This window comes from Triticum dicoccoides, chromosome 6B (assembly GCF_002162155.2).
Source record: "Triticum dicoccoides isolate Atlit2015 ecotype Zavitan chromosome 6B, WEW_v2.0, whole genome shotgun sequence".
In the NCBI taxonomy this organism is placed as follows: Eukaryota; Viridiplantae; Streptophyta; class Magnoliopsida; order Poales; family Poaceae; genus Triticum; species Triticum dicoccoides.
Window position 1 is genome coordinate 331,986,567 of NC_041391.1, and position 18,530 is coordinate 332,005,096.

General features: G+C 50.4%; 1 protein-coding gene across 6 annotated transcripts in view; it reads left to right on the forward strand.

The window, feature by feature from the left end:
* The window catches only part of LOC119323349 (serine/threonine-protein kinase EDR1-like), a 73,269-nt gene that overhangs the window by 1,258 nt on the left and 53,481 nt on the right, over positions 1-18,530 (forward strand). For all 6 annotated transcript variants that reach the window (XR_005156272.1, XM_037596988.1, XM_037596990.1 and 3 more), the window contains exons 2-7: positions 12,336-12,641; positions 12,730-12,933; positions 13,336-13,527; positions 13,634-13,872; positions 14,177-14,272; positions 14,399-14,488. Coding sequence is in view for 5 of the 6 variants with exons in the window: in XM_037596988.1 (XP_037452885.1) it covers positions 12,396-12,641; positions 12,730-12,933; positions 13,336-13,527; positions 13,634-13,872; positions 14,177-14,272; positions 14,399-14,488 (1,067 nt within the window). In the remaining variant the exon portion in view is untranslated. The remainder of the gene's footprint in view (positions 1-12,335; positions 12,642-12,729; positions 12,934-13,335; positions 13,528-13,633; positions 13,873-14,176; positions 14,273-14,398; positions 14,489-18,530) is intronic.

Here is an 18,530-nt window from a genome sequence, read left to right on the forward strand (position 1 = left end):
CTCGCTTGCCATGAGTACCAACACACACACCATTCATATAACTCAACGCTCTTAACTACCTAATCTGCTTGTTGAACAATCTGCTATTTGTCCTCCAGAGGTTACATGGCTTACTTCAAGGTGCCTCATGGAGCCTCTCTTTGATGAAGAATTGATCTGTTTCCACATGCTTCATCCAGTCATGCTGAACTGGATGTTTGCAATATTAATTGCTGACTTATTATTGAACCAGAGATTTAGCGGCCCTCTCTTTAATAAGCTCGAATCGGATAGGGGGCCTTTCATCCATAGCATCCCACTCAAACACTTACATGTTATTCTATACTTTTGCTTTTGCGGTTGATCGGGGGACCACCTGCTGCTTCTTGCTCCTCCAAGATACCAAGTTTCCTCCAACAAAGACACAAAAGCGAGATGTTGACCTTCTATCCACCAAGGCAAGTAGCCCAATCAGCTTCGCAATAGCCCTCTACATTTGCCCATTGGCATTGAACCATAGATCTCTTTGAGGACTCTATTTTAGATAGCACAAAATTTGGTGTGTTGCCTCTAAGTGCCTGCTTCTTGGATCATGCATGTAGCGGCTGACCACACTCACTGCGTGTATAGGTCTCGTGTGACATATATAGATGAGACCTACAAGCTGGTCGTGGCTCTTTGTATTAATTGAATTCCCTAATATCCCTAAAAAACTGGATTCCTTGATTGCGCACACACTTGGTGATTTTGCTCCATCGAAGTGCAAAGAAGAGGTGGTCAACAATGACTTTGTTGTGAATCGCGGTTGCCGCAAGTGACCCGCTGTCGAAACGGCGTGGATCTGAATCTTTGGAATTGGATCCGGGCGTGGCAGGCGGAAGGTGCCGCGGCGGCACAAGCGAGCGCGGTGTACAGAAGCTCGAGCGTGTAGCGAGGCAAGATGTGAGAAGCAGCACTACGCGAGGAGCGTAAGGAAGCTCAAGGAAGGATTTGGAAGGTGACAGGGTAAAAACACACTTTTACCCCACCTTCCTATCTTAGGGGTATGAGCCCAAGTGGTGCAACCCCATCATGTGCCATGCATTGGCTCCCCCACCATCGCCAAGGAGGTAGCATGACGCCCCATGTTACGCGTAACCCCTCGAGTTCCGTGCTCAGGGCAGAAACGACACATTGATTACCACTCCTCCACTAAGTTTTTCGCGCCAAATCAACTGAAGGGGTGGAGATCATGTGAATCTCTGGCCCCAAGCAATCGTTTGACTGAGGACCAAAGGAGCGACGACTGTTCGCTCCACTACTTAGTGGGCTGCACGCTCGTCGTGATGTGCCTCGGCCGGTCCAACCATAGTACGCCTTCACCAGGCTTTCGGTAGAGAACCGAGTTAATCGGGACTCTTCTACTGCCAACAATGGGTTGCCTTTGTGGTCCAAACCACTCGCGGGAGTGAAGGGCTACTGTGGTGCGCCTTCAATATGTCACTAGACGGATGCCAAACCATCTAGGCACCAAAGTACCGTGGCCTTGGCTCCGTCCTGAAAGGAGCAGGAGGATATTCCCCAGAGGGACACTAGCTGCTCTCGATTTACTCAGGAACCAAGTATCATTCGCTACCTCAAACTTGGTTCATGGTATGTCCTCAGCTGGGTCAGGAGCCAGTTTCCATCCGCTGGAGATAATTGGGTACCATCAAAACTTACCCGTTATTAGCTCATCTGTCACTCTATTCCAACCTCTCGTGGTGAATACTGCTCGACTCCTTGTCCTTTTTCTTCTATGAGTTTAATGTGTCCCTCGCAATCTTCCTGCAAGCTCCAATACGTCGCACTCAGACTTCGACGGGAACCGCAAGGACAGACATCAATTTGCTCGTGAAGGATTTGAGAGCTACCGACGAGGATACGACACTCGGATATGGCCAACAAGGCCGGAATCCAGCCCAACAACCTCGACGTGGGCCGACATGGTGACTTGGGCCCACCTTCTAGACGGGACGCCTCCATCAACTTGGGTGACAAGGTAACCATCCACCACACCCAGTGAGCCATGGACGAGTGCGACCTCGACATGGGCCGGCATGGTGACTCGGGCCTACCTTCTAGACGGGACGCCTCCATCAACCTGAGGGACAAGGCAACCATCCACCACACCCAGTGAGCCATGGACGAGTGTGACCCAGCAGCACATACTGACTTGTAAATCGCCCCGAGCCGTGTAACCCTAACCGAGCAATGTACATAAGGTAGTTAGGGGCCTCTCGGTTGGGAGGATTCCAACTGGAACATTCCTCACACCATTGAGGTCTAGGGTTCCTCACCTAACCCTCCATCTCCCACCTTTGTCGCCTCCGGTGGCTCACCTTGTAGCCAAGAGCTCTTACCGAGATCCCTTTGATCTCCGGCAGAGTCGGAATTGGGGGTCCGGGGACCCAAGAGGTTTGAACTCTGGGGTGCACTCGTTCCTACCGCCCTACTCCTTCCAGTTTCTAACCACGACGAGGCTACGGCGAGAGCGAGCTAGCGGGGGCAGGCCGGAGACACAACAGTTACCCAGGTTCGGGCCACCTTGCGGTGTAGAACCCTACTCCTGCTTGGTTTCTGGATTGCTATGGTGGAGGAGACAAGAGTACAAGGGCTGGAGAGCCAGAATGGTCGATCTTCTCTACAACGGCACCTTGCCTTCCTTTATACATGCCTTGGTCCTCTTCCCCGAAAACATTGGCGGGAAGGGTTGCCACACAACGACAATTTGAAGGGGGACAGGGGCGCAGTCTATCCTGACAAAAGGGGGGTCTTCGTCTGCAAAGCCACCACCCGTGAGGCCGTGACGCGCCGGTGGGCTCGGTGATGACCTCCGTCCTGGCGCGTCCGTCGTCTTGGCCTTCTTGCACCGATCAGTCAACCTTTGAGGTTTGCTTTGGGAATCAGCGGGCCGGCCTTGCTCCCTTAGCACCAAAGTGGAAATCCTCTTCATCCGCGTCTGCTGGCACGGCTTCTGGCGCCGCTCGTCATTGTGCACGTCACCCACGTGAAGGCACGCGGCCGCGCGACAGGCTGAGCAGCTCTTGACCCGCTTGCCTCCGCGAGGGAGCCTCGGGAGACCGCCTTGCGAGAGGTCTTGCTCGTAGCGCTTGCTGGTGGGCCAGTGATTGAACCCTTGTCGTGCGCCGCGCCCTAGGCCGAAGACAGACGGGCCTGGGTACCCCCAGTCCCACGGGCCCATAGTAGCCCCCCGGCCTGCGGCGTGCACGTCTCCGCCCTCTAGGGGGGGGTGAAGCGGTGTGGGCCCTAACTGCCTGTGGGCCAGGCGCGACGCGTGGCGCTCAATGGTGCGGCGGACGCCCCCCCCCTCACATGACGCCTTGGCAACCGCCTAGGCGTACATAAAGCCCTCCCGCGTGCGGTGCGGAGCCATCATTTGCCTTTCTTGTTCTCATACGCCTTCTGAAGGCGAGGGGCGTGAATTGCCCCTTCGTCGAACGCTATATAAAGGCAAGGGGGAAGGACCCCAGGCTCATTTCTCCTTCCAGCTCCTCCCTCCTGTCCCACGGTCCGAGCCAACCTCTGCGACGATGGAGAGAGGGAGAGACCGCGCTCGCGTAGCTGCTGCAGCGCCCAAGATGCCGCCACAGGGGTGTAGATGCTCTCCTGTGGCCGCCGACGTTGGCCCCAGCGGACGCGGGGGGCGAGGTGATTGAAGCGGCACGGCCGCCCTGCCTCCCTAGGTACAGAGCCATTCTGCCGAAGCGGCCCGCGAGTTCATCGTGGGCATATGCACCGCCAACCCTGCACCTGGCTCCGGCTCCCAGACTCCTTCGCGGAGGAAATGGCAGACCGCACGCCGCTGGGCCTGTGGGTGCAGCCAGACGGCTGGTGCAACGACCCCTCCTGGGTGGCGACGGAGTTCACCCCCACAGGCTTCATGTTCTTGTAGCAGGGGTGGAAGTCGTTCGCCCTCGCACGCGGCCTGAAAAAGGGGCACGCCCTCCACCTCAAGTACGATGGGGCCACCACGCTTTTCATGAAGATCTTCGGGGTCACCGGCTCCCGCTCGAAGTGCTGCATGGAGAGCGAGGATAGCGACTCCTTCGGCGTAGGCGACGGCGATAGCGACGCGTCTTCTTCCGTTGGGAGCGGGAGCAGTGACGGCTCCCGCCGCGTCAAGAGCGAGGATGAAGACTCCGATTAGGCGCGGACGGCGCCCAAGTCGGAGCCTCGAGGATGGTCGCGCGTCATCTCAGGCTTTCCTCTTTATTTTGCCCTGTTTCCTGCACTTAGATCGACGTAGGCCCCGCGGGGTGTGTGTAAGAACAATGGCTCTCTCGCTTTAGGTTTAATGCTTTTGCGATTCGAATCTTGTGTTTCCCCCTAAAGCTTTCTCACGAGGCTCGCTCCTTTTTTTTCTTGCTCTCCCAAATGCTCTACATTATCAGTACCCGACCCTCGGGCGGGCCTCAGCCGTCGCTGGTATGTCTCGCGATGCCTGGAACAAGGCCAGGAGGTGAGGGGCGCTGGGAGCTAGTGAGGGCTCCAGAGACGCGATGCTCTGGGAACCCCCCTTCTAATGTGCAAGCGGCTTGCGCGAAAAAGAGGCGACAGGCTCTGCCAAGGTCGCTAGAAGAGGGAATTCTAGGGATGATAGCTGCATCTCATGAGGTGGTTAGACTTGGCTTTTGCGAAGGGCAGTGCTGACAGAGCCACGACCCGCGAACGTGGTCGCTCGAGGTGCACTCCTTGAGGCTTGTCTCCCTGGGGCTTCGTGAGCCGTCGCTTTTTGGTGCACGAGGCGCCGCCTGCGTGATCCCCGAACGCTTGACACTTGAGGTGGCTGCATGTTGACAAATTTTGGGGTATGGGGAGCGACGCGCATTCGCAACTCACTCATGGCTGTTCCGTGAGGAGACAAGGCACCAATGACCTTGGTGAGGTGGTGTGTGCAGGGGCAGGCCCGCAAGCCAGAGCTCGATCTCTTGGATTTATCTACGCTGCAGAGAGAGACCCAAGTACAGACGCCGTGCTAGTAGCCCTCGCTCGTGGGATGGTCAGGAGGGTAGTCGCGAGCGCGTGGCGCTCTCAAGGTGGCACCGCACCCGACACATAGTGATGGAAACAACACAAGCTTACCAAGGCATAATTAAGATTTGTTACACAACCAAAAAGTGATGCGGCTACCCGGACGGACCCTAGCCAGCTTGAGGATGATCTAGCCTGTGGGGCGCCCTCAATTTGGGTAACCAAAAAATCACCTGGCGACATGTCGCTGTAGGAGCGTCGAGCTGCTTGACGAAGTGTGCCACGGGGGTCCGTTGCTCAGAGGTTGGGAGGCTCCCAATGCCCAGGGGGCTCGCGAGGGCCAGAAGGCTTGCGAGGTTCTAACGTGAGCTGCGCCAGCCTTTGGAAGGTGGCGCCGACGTTCATTTGGCCGAAGGGCATGCAGGTGTAGTTGGTGACGAGGCCCGTGCTCCGGCCGACGTGCGACGACCAGAAGAGGACCTGAGAGCAAGCCCTGTTGAGGCTCGTGAGGTCGATGCACATGCGTGCGTTGCCACCCTTCTCGGGGACGATGACCGGGTTGATGGGCCGCTCGAGGCGGCGCTCCCCACGGATGGCTCGAGCTTCCTGCAGCTTAGAGATTTTTCGTGCGATGAACTCTTGCTTCTCTAGTGCTTGGCGTCGTATCCCTTGCTTGGCGGGGCGCGCGCTGGGGCACCCCGCTAGGTGGTGCTCGATCACCTCCCTTGGCACACTGGACAAGTCTGATGCTTTCCTGACGAAAACACCCGAGCCTGCCCGAAGGGAGGCGTCGAGCGTGCCTTCCTATGTGGGAGGGAGGCATGCGCCGAAGGTGAGGCCAGGGCCTGGGCCACTGCCGTCAGCCGATGCCTTCTCTGCCTCGCGGCGGGCTTGAGAGAGCAGCTGCTTCTTCCTTGCGGGAGCTCCCTCGGGAGGCCCGACGGCATCCTCGCCATCCGAATGTGCGGCCACGGCGGCCCTGTAGGCGTGCTCGAGGGAGCAGACCGCGTCCTTCTCGTCGCATGCGATGGTGATGACGTCGCTGCAACCAGACATCTTGAGGACGTTGTAGCCGTGGTGGGTCGCCGCCATGAATTTGGCGAGTGCCGGATAATCCACGATGGAGTTGTACGACAGACCAATGCGCCATGTCAAAGTCGATGAGCTCGGTGTGGTAGTTGTGGCGGGTGCCGAAGGTCACTGGGAGGCGCACTTGCCCCAGAGGAATGGTTGACCCATCGGTCACCCTGGAGATGGGACGGGTTGGTGCCAACTGGTCGCAGGGCACTTGGAGCGTCTTGAAGGTCTCGATGGAGATCACGTTGAGGTCGGCGCCTCCGTCGATGAGGGTCTTGGTGACCGCGACATTGCCGATGGTGGGGGTGCACAACATAGGGAGCACGCCGGCAGCAGCCGTGCACCTGAGGTGGTCCTTGGAGTCGAAGGTGATGGCATACTGTGACCACTTGAGGGGCCGCGCGGTCTCAAGGCTCGGGAGGGCGGCGTTCGCCTCGCGGGAGAACTGCTTGAAGACGTGGTTGGACACGGGGGCTTGAGCTCCGCCGAGAATGCAGACTACCGCGTGAGGCTCCTGGTAGCCCCCAGCCCCCTCGTTATGCTGGTTGATGTCGTTCCTTCTGGGCGGCGGCGACAACGGCGGAAGGGCAACATTGGCCTGAGGGTGCCCTCACGAGGCTGGCCGTGCCAGGCCTGGCGCTGGTTGCTGTTGCGGCTGTCCCATCGACCGCCGCTACGGCCTCCCCCGGGGCCGTGATCATAGCGATCCCCACGACGGCCCAAGCGCTCGTCGCGGAGTGACTTGAAGCTCCTGGCGGTCTTCAATGTTGTGGGTGCGCATGTTGTGGTAGACGTAGAACGGGCAGTTGTCCTTCTGGGCTCGTCGCAGTCGCGGCCACGCTTCTGCTCAGTCTCCGCTGCCAACACGGCAGGCCCTTGCGCTTCACCTCCTTGCCCTTGGTCTTGTTGTCGTCGGACGCGATGTCGGGGTCGTTGTGGATGAAGAGGCGACCTTTTTCGGCCAGATCGTTGTTGATGGCGAGCTTCTCGCGCATCCTGACGTCCGTGACGTCGGTGGAGAACGCCAAGATGATGGCCTCATCAGAAGCGCGCGGAATCTTCTGGCGCACCTGGCTGAAGCACTGGATATATTTGCGGAGGGTCTCGCCAGGGCGCTGCCGCACACGCCGCAGGTCGTTGACGGTGAGGGGGCGGTCGTGCGTGCCCTTGAAGTTAGCGATGAACTGGTCATAGAGCTCGCTCCACGAAGAGATCGACTCATTGGGCAGATTCATGAGCCGGGAGCGCGCGCCGTCCTTGAGGGCCATGGGGAACTAGTTTGCCATGACCTTGTCGTCGCCGTTCGCAGCCTCGATGCTCAACGCGTAGAGCTGGAGAAACTTCGTGGGGCCAGGGACGCCGTCGTAACGTGGGGGCAGCTCTGGCTTGAACTTAACAGGCCAGATCACCCGGCGCAGCTCGCGGGTGAAAGCCCGGCAGCCCACGCTGCTTGAGGGAACGCCGCGCGCGAGGGCTACGCGATTCTGGTGCCCGGCCGCTGCGACTTCTTGGATGATCCGGTCTTGGCGCTGACGCTGTTGCTCGAGGAGCACGCGCATCAGGCGGCGCGCGGTGGACGATTTGGCAATTGGCCTCATCTCGGGCCGGCGGGGGCACTCCGCAGGTGGCTCGAGCTGACGGCGGCGCGTAGGGGTTCGGCGAGGTCGCTGCGCAGGGTAGGTGGCGGAGACGCACTGTGGGCCACGTCCCCAACGTGAGACGACGGAGGGCGGAGCGAGTGAGAGGGCCCGGGCGGCGTGGACGAGCTCGGTGGTGCGGCCAAGCCAGGCGTCGTAGCCGGCGTCGGCCGAGCGGTAACGTAGCAGCTCGCGCGCCATGAGCAGCGTGGCCTGCGCGTTCGGCGGCCCACGGCGGCCGCGGGAGGAAGAGGCCGTATTGGTGCGGACGTCCGGCTGCACGGAGGGGTGCATGAAGGAGTCTTGCTGCTCGTGGGCAGCGGGGTCGGTGGCGGCAGCTGTTGTGGCTCCAGCAGGGCGTCGGCGGCCGTCGTGGCCCATAGGCGCCGTCTGGACGATGCGCCCTGCCTGGCGCTTAGCGCGCTCGCGGCGAGCGTCAGCCATGAAGCTTGGTGAAGGAGGAGGCGAAACGAAGCGGAAGAACAGCGGTGCACCCTTACCTGGCGCGCCAAATGTCGAAATCGGGGCTCCAGGGACCCAAGAGGTTTGAACTCTGGGGTGCACTCGTTCCTACCGCCCTACTCCTTCCTGCTTCTAACCACGGTGATGCTACGGCGAGAGCGAGCTAGCGGGGGCAGGCCGGAGACACAACAGTTACCCAGGTTCGGGCCACCTTGCGGTGTAAAACCCTACTCCTGCTTGGTTTGTGGATTGCTATGGTGGAGGAGACAAAGTACAAGGGCTGGAGAGCCAGAATGGTCGACCTCCTCTATAACGACACCCTGCCTTCCTTTATATATGCCTTTGTCCTCTTCCCCGAAAACATTGGCGGGAAGGGCAATTTGAAGGGGGACAGGGGCGCAGTCTATCCTGACAAAAGGGGGGTCTTCGTCTGCAAAGCCACCGCCCGTGACGCGCCGGTGTGCTCGGTGATGACCTCCGTCCTGGCGCGTCCGTCGTCTTGGTCTTCTTGCACCGACCAGGCAACCTTTGGGGATTGCTTTGGGAACCCGCGGGCCGGCCTTGCTCCCTAGCACCAAAGGGGAAATCCTCTTCATCCGCGCCTGCTGGCACGGCTTCTAGCGTTGCTCGTCGTTGTGCACGTCACCTACGTGAAGGCACGTGGCCGCGCGACATGCTGAGCAGCTCTTGACCTGCTTGCCCCCGCGAGGGGGCGTCGGGAGGCTGCCTCGGGAGACCGCCTCGCGTGGGGGCCTCGTGAGGGGTCTTGCTCGTAGCGCTTGCTGGTGGGCCGGTGGTTGAACCCTTGTGCGTCTCGCCCTGGGCCGAAGGCAGACGGGCCTGGGTACCCCCAGTCCCACGGGCCCAACAGGCAGACACACAGTGCAATACATCTTAGCATTAGGAGTAGGGTTTTACCTCTCTATGGGGGGCCCAAACCTAGGTAAATCGCTGTTTGTTCTGTGTAGCCATCCCTATTTGCCACTTGTACGCCCCTTCGAACAAATTAGCTATCCATCTCAGAACTTCGACAATGTCCTTTAACTTGGACCAACTTGTAGGTTGGTTCTTCGAAAGATGTGAGTAGCTAAAAGGAAATGAGTTGTACCAAAGTTACCTCTTGCAAGAAACATGATACACTATGCTATCGCAAATAAAACATTCTACCACGAACACCCAAGAATATGCCGCGGTTGTAGGTCATGGGATTAGCAGTAGACGCGTAGTCACCTAGCGGAAGGATAGTTGTTGAACCGTGTCTCCTCCTTGTGAATCCCTTGAGCAATCATACAAGCGTCGCAGCAGCAACACCTCCAAGGAGCCCATAAGTATGGTGTGCTGGCAACTCCGAACAACAGTTGAGGTGGAGGCTCTCTAGGGTAGCGACCCCTAGCAGGATATGCCAACTCCCAAACATACGTAAAGATCATATCAAATGAACCTACACAATGTTGTGTACTTGGAATTCATTGCTAGGTTAATTCTTAACCTCAAGTAGCACAACCATGCATTTTTGGATCTGATCACTCGATGACCCTAGAGATATCTCTCTCATTGAAGAGATGTGCAAATCCCATATCGACCGGCCATGGCTTGAAGTATGTTTCATGACAAACAAGAAAGCAAACTTTATAACTAATCAATTATGAAGTAGTGTTTGGCAACTCCCAAGTAAGTCACCACACATATGACTGTCTCACATCTAAGGACATAACACACATTGTAAGAGGTAATTAACATTCACGCTATGTCTCAAGTTGGGTTTATCCAACCCCACATAACATTTCACATTGTTGGTCCGACATCTCCATGTCCATGTAGTGTGAAACATGGTCATCAACCAATACATGTGCTAGTCGAATATTCATATGTGTTCTCACATTAAGTCCCACTAGGGATTACTTTAGAATAACCATTCAAGTATAGAGTTTCACAAACAAGTCACATACTTGCCAATCAACACAAATGACATTATTCATGGAACATTTAATAATTCATGGATACAATGAAATATAATCATTGCTATGATTGCCTCTAGGGTATATTTCTAACACCTCTTTCCGATGAAGTTGAAAAGTAAAAAGGATCTCCCCATCGACAGTTGGAAATGAGAGATAAGTTGGCAAAGAACCTTGTCTGCGCACCTACACACTCGCAACAAGGCTATATGTGGATCTTGGTAAGGTCAGTGGAACAAAATCAAGGAATAAGTGGACCAAGATATCGAAAAGATTGGTAAATATCCACAATGAACTCAATGTAATGCAATTTGATCACAAATGTAAGAATGATTGGCTTATCGAAGACTAAGCTCTTGTTACACAAACACAAGAAAATAGGCTAGCTTGATTTCATGATAGGGCAAAGATCTGCAAAACTTGCATGCTTGACGTATCTCTATATTATATATACCTGGCACATATATCTCTTTTGCTCTTAATCTTTTTGCTTATAAGCTTTCTATCTTTATTGTTTTAACTTTACTTGCATTTGTCACTTCCTTTGAGACTTGACCAAAAATGCAAGACAAACTATCGCAAGATATTAAGTATCTCTTTTGGTTATATATATCACAGGATGTATCTCTATATTAAGTATACCTGGCACATATATCTCTTTTGCTCTTCCTCTTTTGCCTATTTAAGTTCTGTATCTTTATTGTATGAACTTTACTTCCTTTTGCCACTTTTTTTGAGACTTGACCAAAAATGCAAGACAAACTATCACAAGATATTGCACAGATTAACTATGAGGCACCAAATGGTGTGCAAGATGTCACTACGATGCTCAAGGCCACGAGGCCCAGCAATATTTATTGCACAGATTAACTATGAGGCACCAAATGGTGTGCAAGATGTCACTACTATGCTCAAGGCCACGAGGCCCAGCAATATTCAAATAGCTAGTCTCGATGGGCTCAAATTTGTCGTGAAGGGGTCGAATGACTCACAAAGGTAATGTCAAGGGAAGAGTAAGCTTATGTTGGAATGGATACCTCAAGTCAGAACCCTTGACAAAATCAAAATGACCTGCCTCGCTTCACGTAAAGTTGTCAAAAGAGGATGAAATGGTCGCCGACGTGGGCGATGTATGTGGTGTCAGTCGATGTGGTAGGGGTACCCAATGGGTAAATGTGAATTAGGAGGCTTGGAACTTTCCTATCCCTCCCGCCTTTGGTTGGGAGGCCTGGAGCTCCCTCTCCATCCTGCCTTTGCTTCATCTGGGTGAGTCACTGCTCCTCAGAGATGTAGGCCTTGCTGCTGGATAGGATCGGCTGCTCCAACTTGGTTTACGACTCACAATGATCATAAGCAGTCTTGAGCTGGCTTGTCACCTATTCAATTGAGAGCTTCGTTGTATCGAGTATAGTCTTGATTGACGGTGCAATCTACACATACCCCGAAGGGATGACACACAAAAACTTCTCGACAACCCTATGTTCATCGATGGGATTGCCATGGATGGTCAATGAACTAATGAAGCCCTCCATATAAAGAAAAAAATACATTGTATGCTAGAGGCGACGAATCGTAATCTCCGGGTTCGCGAACCCCTTCTCTAACTACGATTCGTGAATCGTAGATGTGTATCCCCCATCGAATCTGATTTGGTAGATGTAGCGAATCCTGAACCGCGAACCAAGCGAATTGCGAATTAGGTAACTGCGAGCTGAACAAGGGAGGTTGAGCTTGTATTGTTGTTGTGAGGTCTAAATATAGTACATAGACAAGTCGATTGCTAGCAACCGACCCATATATGCAAAAGGCATCTGCTAGTACATGTAATAGGCAAATTGACTACGCTGTGTACCTGCATATACTGTCTTACTGACTAAGAAAGTTCTAGCGGACCTGTGCTAATGCGCCAATAACTCAAAAGGCACAAGGATTACAGCTAACACTAAACGAAAACTAGGATCACTTATATCGTGGTAAATACTGCCCATAGTGTATATACACTGCTAGCTAAATGCAGCAACTCATGCTGCATAAGTAGGGTGTGTATAACCAATGAAGTTTAAATAATAGAAGCTGTGTTATTGGTATCTGGTCTTTCCTTTTTACTGGCCAAATACAAGAATCAACATTCTATCTCTTTTTAGCTTATGCACACTAAGAGTCAACACTCGTCTAATTCAATCTATTTGTTGTACTTTTTCGTTTGCAGACTGGTTGATCTGTATGATGACATTCGTAAAATGATACTGTATTTTAACATATATTTGAGATGGATGATCTGCCAGATGGTGACGGGCAATCTGATACACACTCTACTGATGCAAATTGGCTGTCCTCACATGAAGAGCATAAGTTCCAATCCATTTCCTTGGCTAAGCAGGACCACAATTCGGATTTGGCAGATTCTTCTCTTAACTGTATGAAAGGTGACCATTCATTTTGCGCTTCTCAGGAATTATGGTCTACTGGATTTCTATCGAGTCCAATACCCAATGGATTTTACTCAATTATACCGGTAAGTGGGTCTTATTCGAGGTACCAATTTGTTAGCACTCTCTCTGTACTTCTTTATTTATTTTATATTATCATTCTGAACTTTGCAGGATAAGAAACTGAAGGAGTGTTTTGACGCCATTCCTTCTCCTGATGATCTATATTCCCTTGGAATAGAGGGCTTCAAGGCTGAGATAATTCTTGTGGACTTGGAGAAGGATAAAAAGCTATCTGCGATAAGGCAGCTATGTGTAGCTCTGGTAAAAGGATTGAGTTCTAACCCAGCCGCAATGATAAAAAAGCTTGCAGGTTTGGTAAGTTCTCTCTGAGATCCTTTATGCAATGGGGGACAATGATGCCATCTTCTTTTCTTCTTTAGAAAAACCGTTTGCTGCAATTTCTCTATGATCAATTGCTGTTTAAATAAATTACAAAAACTCTTCCTACTTGGAACTGTTCAATTTATTGTTCTGCAACCATTTTAACTGACCTATTTATTCCTTGAAGTGTTTCGTGGATTTTAGTTGCTGCTTGATGTATAAAATAACTCATTTCTGAAGTATAGATTGTTTTTTCTTGTTTTTCCGAGCCTGTACAGATATGGTTCTAATTACACATTTTAAAAGGCTGCCTTTAGTTACATTTCTTCCGGCCTGTACTGATGTGAAACTATTTACGTATTTCCGTGCGAGCATAATTTTTAATGATAATTGCAGGTTTGTGACTTCTATAAGCGACCAAACCCACAGCTCAGCCCTGCAAGAACTTCTTCTGAAGAAAATTTTCATTTCATGGAAAACAAGGGAATTCAATTGTTGGGGCAGATACGACATGGATCTTGTCGGCCCAGAGCAATTTTATTTAAAGTCCTTGCTGACTCTGTTGGTATAGATTCTAAGCTGTTGGTGGTAAGTTCTATTACCTTCTCATTAGTGCGTCTGCACTTTGAAATAGGATTCTTCCCACTCGTGAAATTCCTGAACCCTACATTACTATGTTATTTAATATGTGCAGGGCATTTCAGATGAAGAATCTCATGAACGCGATGACTCACCCAAACATATGTCTGTTGTTGTTATGCTGAAGTCCATGGAGTTTCTCGTTGATCTAATGCGTTTTCCAGGACAACTAATTCCATTCTCATCCAAAGCTATAATCACATCCCATATATCTGCTGCTGGAGAGAGTGACTCTGCTGACTATGATTCTTGTGATTCTCCTCTTGAACCGAATAGTCCTTTGTGCTCTCAACGGTATGCTTGTGTATTCCCTTTTTGATATACCTGTTTCTGGTTCTGGTTATGTTTGGTCCCTTGCAGGGATCTTATTATTGCTGATACTGCATTAGCAACATATGATAGTATGATACTGCTCTGTTTGACTTCAGCTTTGGGCATAGAAATACCTGTGCAAACTTAAAATCATTGTCTTGTTTGCCAGGAACAATCTATATTTCTAAACATCAAATCTGTAGTCTTAGAACTATACAATTGTAGCCTTCTAGTGCCTTGATATTGTTCCTGATAAGCACTATTGGCAATTTATGTCACTTTTCAGGCAAGAGCAAGATGAAAACAATAGGTCATTTAAAGTTCCGTCCCTAAGAGACATCATGCGCCGAACTTCAAACTCTATGGAGGGCAAATTGAGATGGTAAGCCTCAAATAAATATAACAATTTTCTTCCATCCTTCTACATTCTCTTCCATCTTTGCTCTGTTTTTTCAGTGTTCACGTTTCAGAATTACCTTTTTATTTTTTCCATTTCATGGTTTACAAGTTCATCACATAGTGAACCAAATGTTGCCAATGCCTTATGTGGACGCCGTGGGAGGAAAGCTAATGAACATCAAAGAACTGCCAGTTCAAGGTTCTTAGTTTTATCTTGTTCTGTTTACACAGTAGCTATTGTCACCAATCTGGTAAATTTGTTCATTACATGGTTCAATCTGGTAAATTTGTTCATTACATGGTTCTTTTAGTCTGGCGTGAGATCTCTTTTGCCGTAGTAATCTTCTGCACTGTCAAAGTTCTGTATCTTACTAGTTTCTACCTCTAATATGCATGATAGCTGCTCAGACTCCGTTCACCATCAGAACTTAGTTCTACACATGATGGCGGAGGCTCACACTTCTGTAGAATGTTAGCAACTAAAGGCTATGGTTTGTGCATGCAGAGATTAGCAGTTGTTTGTTAGAGAGATAATCATGTTCTATCTATCTAGCACTTCTAAGGGCCTATCTGAACTGTAGAAATTCGAGAACGTAGGAATAGGAATAACACAGGATTGAAAGGATCTTCAAAAACATGGGATTATCTGCAGTAAAGAAAAGGGCAGCCCAGTGCATGTAGCTCCTGCTTGCGCAGGGTCCGGGGAAGGGTCCGACCACTTTGGGTCTATAGTACGCAGCCTGTCCCTACATTTCTGTAAGAGGCTGTTTCCAGGACTTGAACCCGTGACAAGGCAGCAGCTTTACCACTGCGCCAAGGCTCCCCTTCATGGGATTATCTGCAGTGATGAGTTTTTTTTTAACATTTCACTGTTTTGACTATAAACTTAGGAAAGATGAAAATGTTGTAAATTATATGAAGAATTAGATCAAATGTATCCAGATATTTATCTTCTCTTAATTTCCTTTTATTTATACCAGTTTTATGTTTTCCATTTCTGCTTATGATTACTGGTTTCCAAATTTATTTTCCTCATTATTTTTTGATTTTCCGAAGTTTATTGAAACTTTACTAAAATGTTCATATTTTTCATTGATTATTAAGATTTAGACTTAGTTTATTGGCACTAAACTATGTTGTACTGAACTTTCCTTATAAATTCTGGGTGGTAAGTAGCCATGAAAGCAGGAAAAAAGATGGTTAGCCAAATAGAAAAAATAGGAAAATCTGGATTATCATAATCCATCTCAATGCCAAATGCAGCCTTACCATGGTGGTTTAGGAGTGCAGGTCACCTTGTCGCCAAAAAATACGAGGTCTGAACGACCTCCTAAAGCCCGAATATCTGACAGAAGGAATATCCTAATGGCTCTCAAAAGACAAATATGCCCATGAATTTTGCCTTCAAAATTATCTTTTCGAGGGCACTTGTGTCTTTTTAGATCTAACCATGTGACCTTGCTGAGACAGTTAACACCAGCCTGGGTCACCATGTCAACCACAAACCATCCGGGTCAGCCAGGTTTGTCTGTATAATTGCCGTTGCCATTGTCGAGCTGTAACCCGTAGGAGTGTGGGTCACCTTATCGCCAAGAAAGACAAGGTTTGAGCCACTGCCTGAAACTCACATTTCTTATGTCCAGCCGTTAGATCCAAAATGATATACATGGAATATTCTAATGGCTCTCAAAAGACAAATATGCCCATGAATTTGGCTTTCAAAATTTATCTTTTCAAGGGCACGTCTGTCTTTTAGCTTTAAGCACATGCTGAGACAGTTAAAGCGAACTTTGGTCACAAGGTCAACCAAAAACTATCTAGGTCAGATGGTTTTTGTTAAGAGGAGCAACTTGTCTTATATTGCAGAGCCCAAGGCGTAAATATAAAATACAATGGACTTGGAGTACAAGGAAGGAAATCTAGGCTAATAGACACCTAGACCGATACTAGTACTGTTGCAGTGTTGCAGTAATGGCTCTGACCCTTCTTAAGGCACCACCCCTACCCTATGTAACATGCCATGTGGGCATTCAACACAAGTCAGAGTAACTCTTCATGGGTCCAAGCAAGCCACCCTGGCCAACAAAAGTCCAAGCAACGCTTCATGGTCAACTAGTCAAATGAAGATCCCAAAAAGTCGAAGATGGGTAGTTTAGGGTTCTCCCCTAATGGGCTACAACCCACCTCCAACCCCAACTAGAGGCATATGGGACCAAAGGAGGGGAAATTAGCTAGTAGCCTTGGTCATTTGTCAAGGACCCCTAGGCTATACAAGGCCCTCCATAGGCATGTAAATCACTCACTCCCACTTGAAAAAACTCAAGAGGAGGGTCACTCTCCCCTACTAGCTCTCTTAAGAGTTAGGAAGACCAAGATCTGGAGTCCAAGGGACCAGGTGCGGACTAGTTGGGAGTCGTGGCGGCACAAGTGTTCTGTGCAGCGGGCACCACTCTTGACGACCCTTCCATAGGATGTTGGTTGTGCTCCCACGAGGCGACCAAACCTATTTAAAAATATCGTTGAGTCGACGACCTTCACTATAAGGCCGCCGTACGCACCCCTGCCTACTCATTCCCAATCACACTGCTAACGATACCCTTAGTCGAAAGTTGATTCTTGAACGTCCGCAAGTAGTCCTTAACACCCCCCTCTCAAATGCAAAGCGTACACAAATCATTTCATTTGAATAAGTATAAGACTAAGATAAATAGCGAAATCCCAAAATTCACGTCTTGAGAGTATCATAGTAACATGGAGTTTTTAGAAACATGTTGAGTCAAGCCAAAAAGGGATAGAAGAAGCATGTTGCAAAGATCATAGCAAAAGAAACCGGTGGCGCAAGAAGCTTGGGGGCAAGAAAGGGGTGTAGATCAACAACAATGCAAAAGGAGGCTACATAAATCGTACAAAGACAACCACGACAAGAAAGGCCGCAAAAATTGTACAGAAAGGGCCAATGCTAGAAGAAGGCTGACATATAAATGTATGGTGGACACACATGACATAGTAAACACGAGAGAGCAACAAATTTTGTGGACACAATGGAAAGTAGAAAGCTTGAAGCTAGAAAGCACTTAGGAGACAGTGATACACGAGCCATTGTGTCTACAGGGAAGGCTCGGCTTGGGAGGAGGCCTTGCAAGTGAAATGCCGATCAGTACCCAACACCGATGCGAGGTGCATGTGTGAGACGTGTCCGTGAAATGACCATTGTAAGAAATCAAGAATCGCCGACAACGAGAGAGACGAGGATTGGTGCCGCTGTACCTTTTTTATTACCCATTTTCTGTTTCTTTTTCTAAACTAAACACATGGTCATCAAGGATGCTTCATGAGAGAAACAAAGCACGTATGGTGTCGAGCAAGAACCGGGAAATGGTGGGATACCGGCGAGGGATGGGACATTGGAAGGCTTGGGGAAGTGTGTGCACAAGACATCAGGACATGGAAGGCGATGCCGTCCTTGGAGTCGGGGGGGGGGGCACGGAGTCCCGACGTCGAACGAGTGCACCTGACCCAGTCACCGTCGGAGTGCACCACAAGTTCGTACGGCGGAGTTGGAGACCTTAGTGAGCTGTGCTGTGCACATACCACAATGAAGATGGGGCTCGGGCAGCGCGTGCATGAACAAACACGCTTGCTGCACAATGTGAGTGATGCATGCATGAGGAAGGAGGGTCAAGTAGTATACCATCCTTGAAGGGGTCAAGTAGACACGTGTAAAGGAGAAGATTCACCTTTATATGTATGATGTGGAAGATGCATGTGCCTATGGGATGCTCCACATCACTTTGAACTTGTATTAGCACCACTAGTGGGTGTAGCTTGTTGGTATGGCACCATGCTTCAAGTAATTTGAAAGTTGATGGTGAAGTTCCTTGAAGTGTATGCCTAGTACTTGTAGTACTTCTTGATGTCATCTTGAAGTTGTTGCTTGATGAACCAACTCAAGCAAAGTTGTGTAGGGTTGAAAATCCACAAGTCTGCTTGATTGGGGGTTGAGTCTATTGAGGAATTGCGCCATCGTTTGCTCATCGGACTCCTTGACATTAGCATGAATCATTGCGATTTCCATCTCCTTGTAGTACTCTTCGACGATCTTTGTTCCTTGCTTGAGGATGCCACAAATCTCGCTCTCATGACTTGCTTCATGTCATCCCAAGTAGCAATGGGAGAATCTCCTTGCTCTTGTTGAAGTTCTTGTATTTGGTCCCATCGTATGAGCGCATAGTCGTCGAACT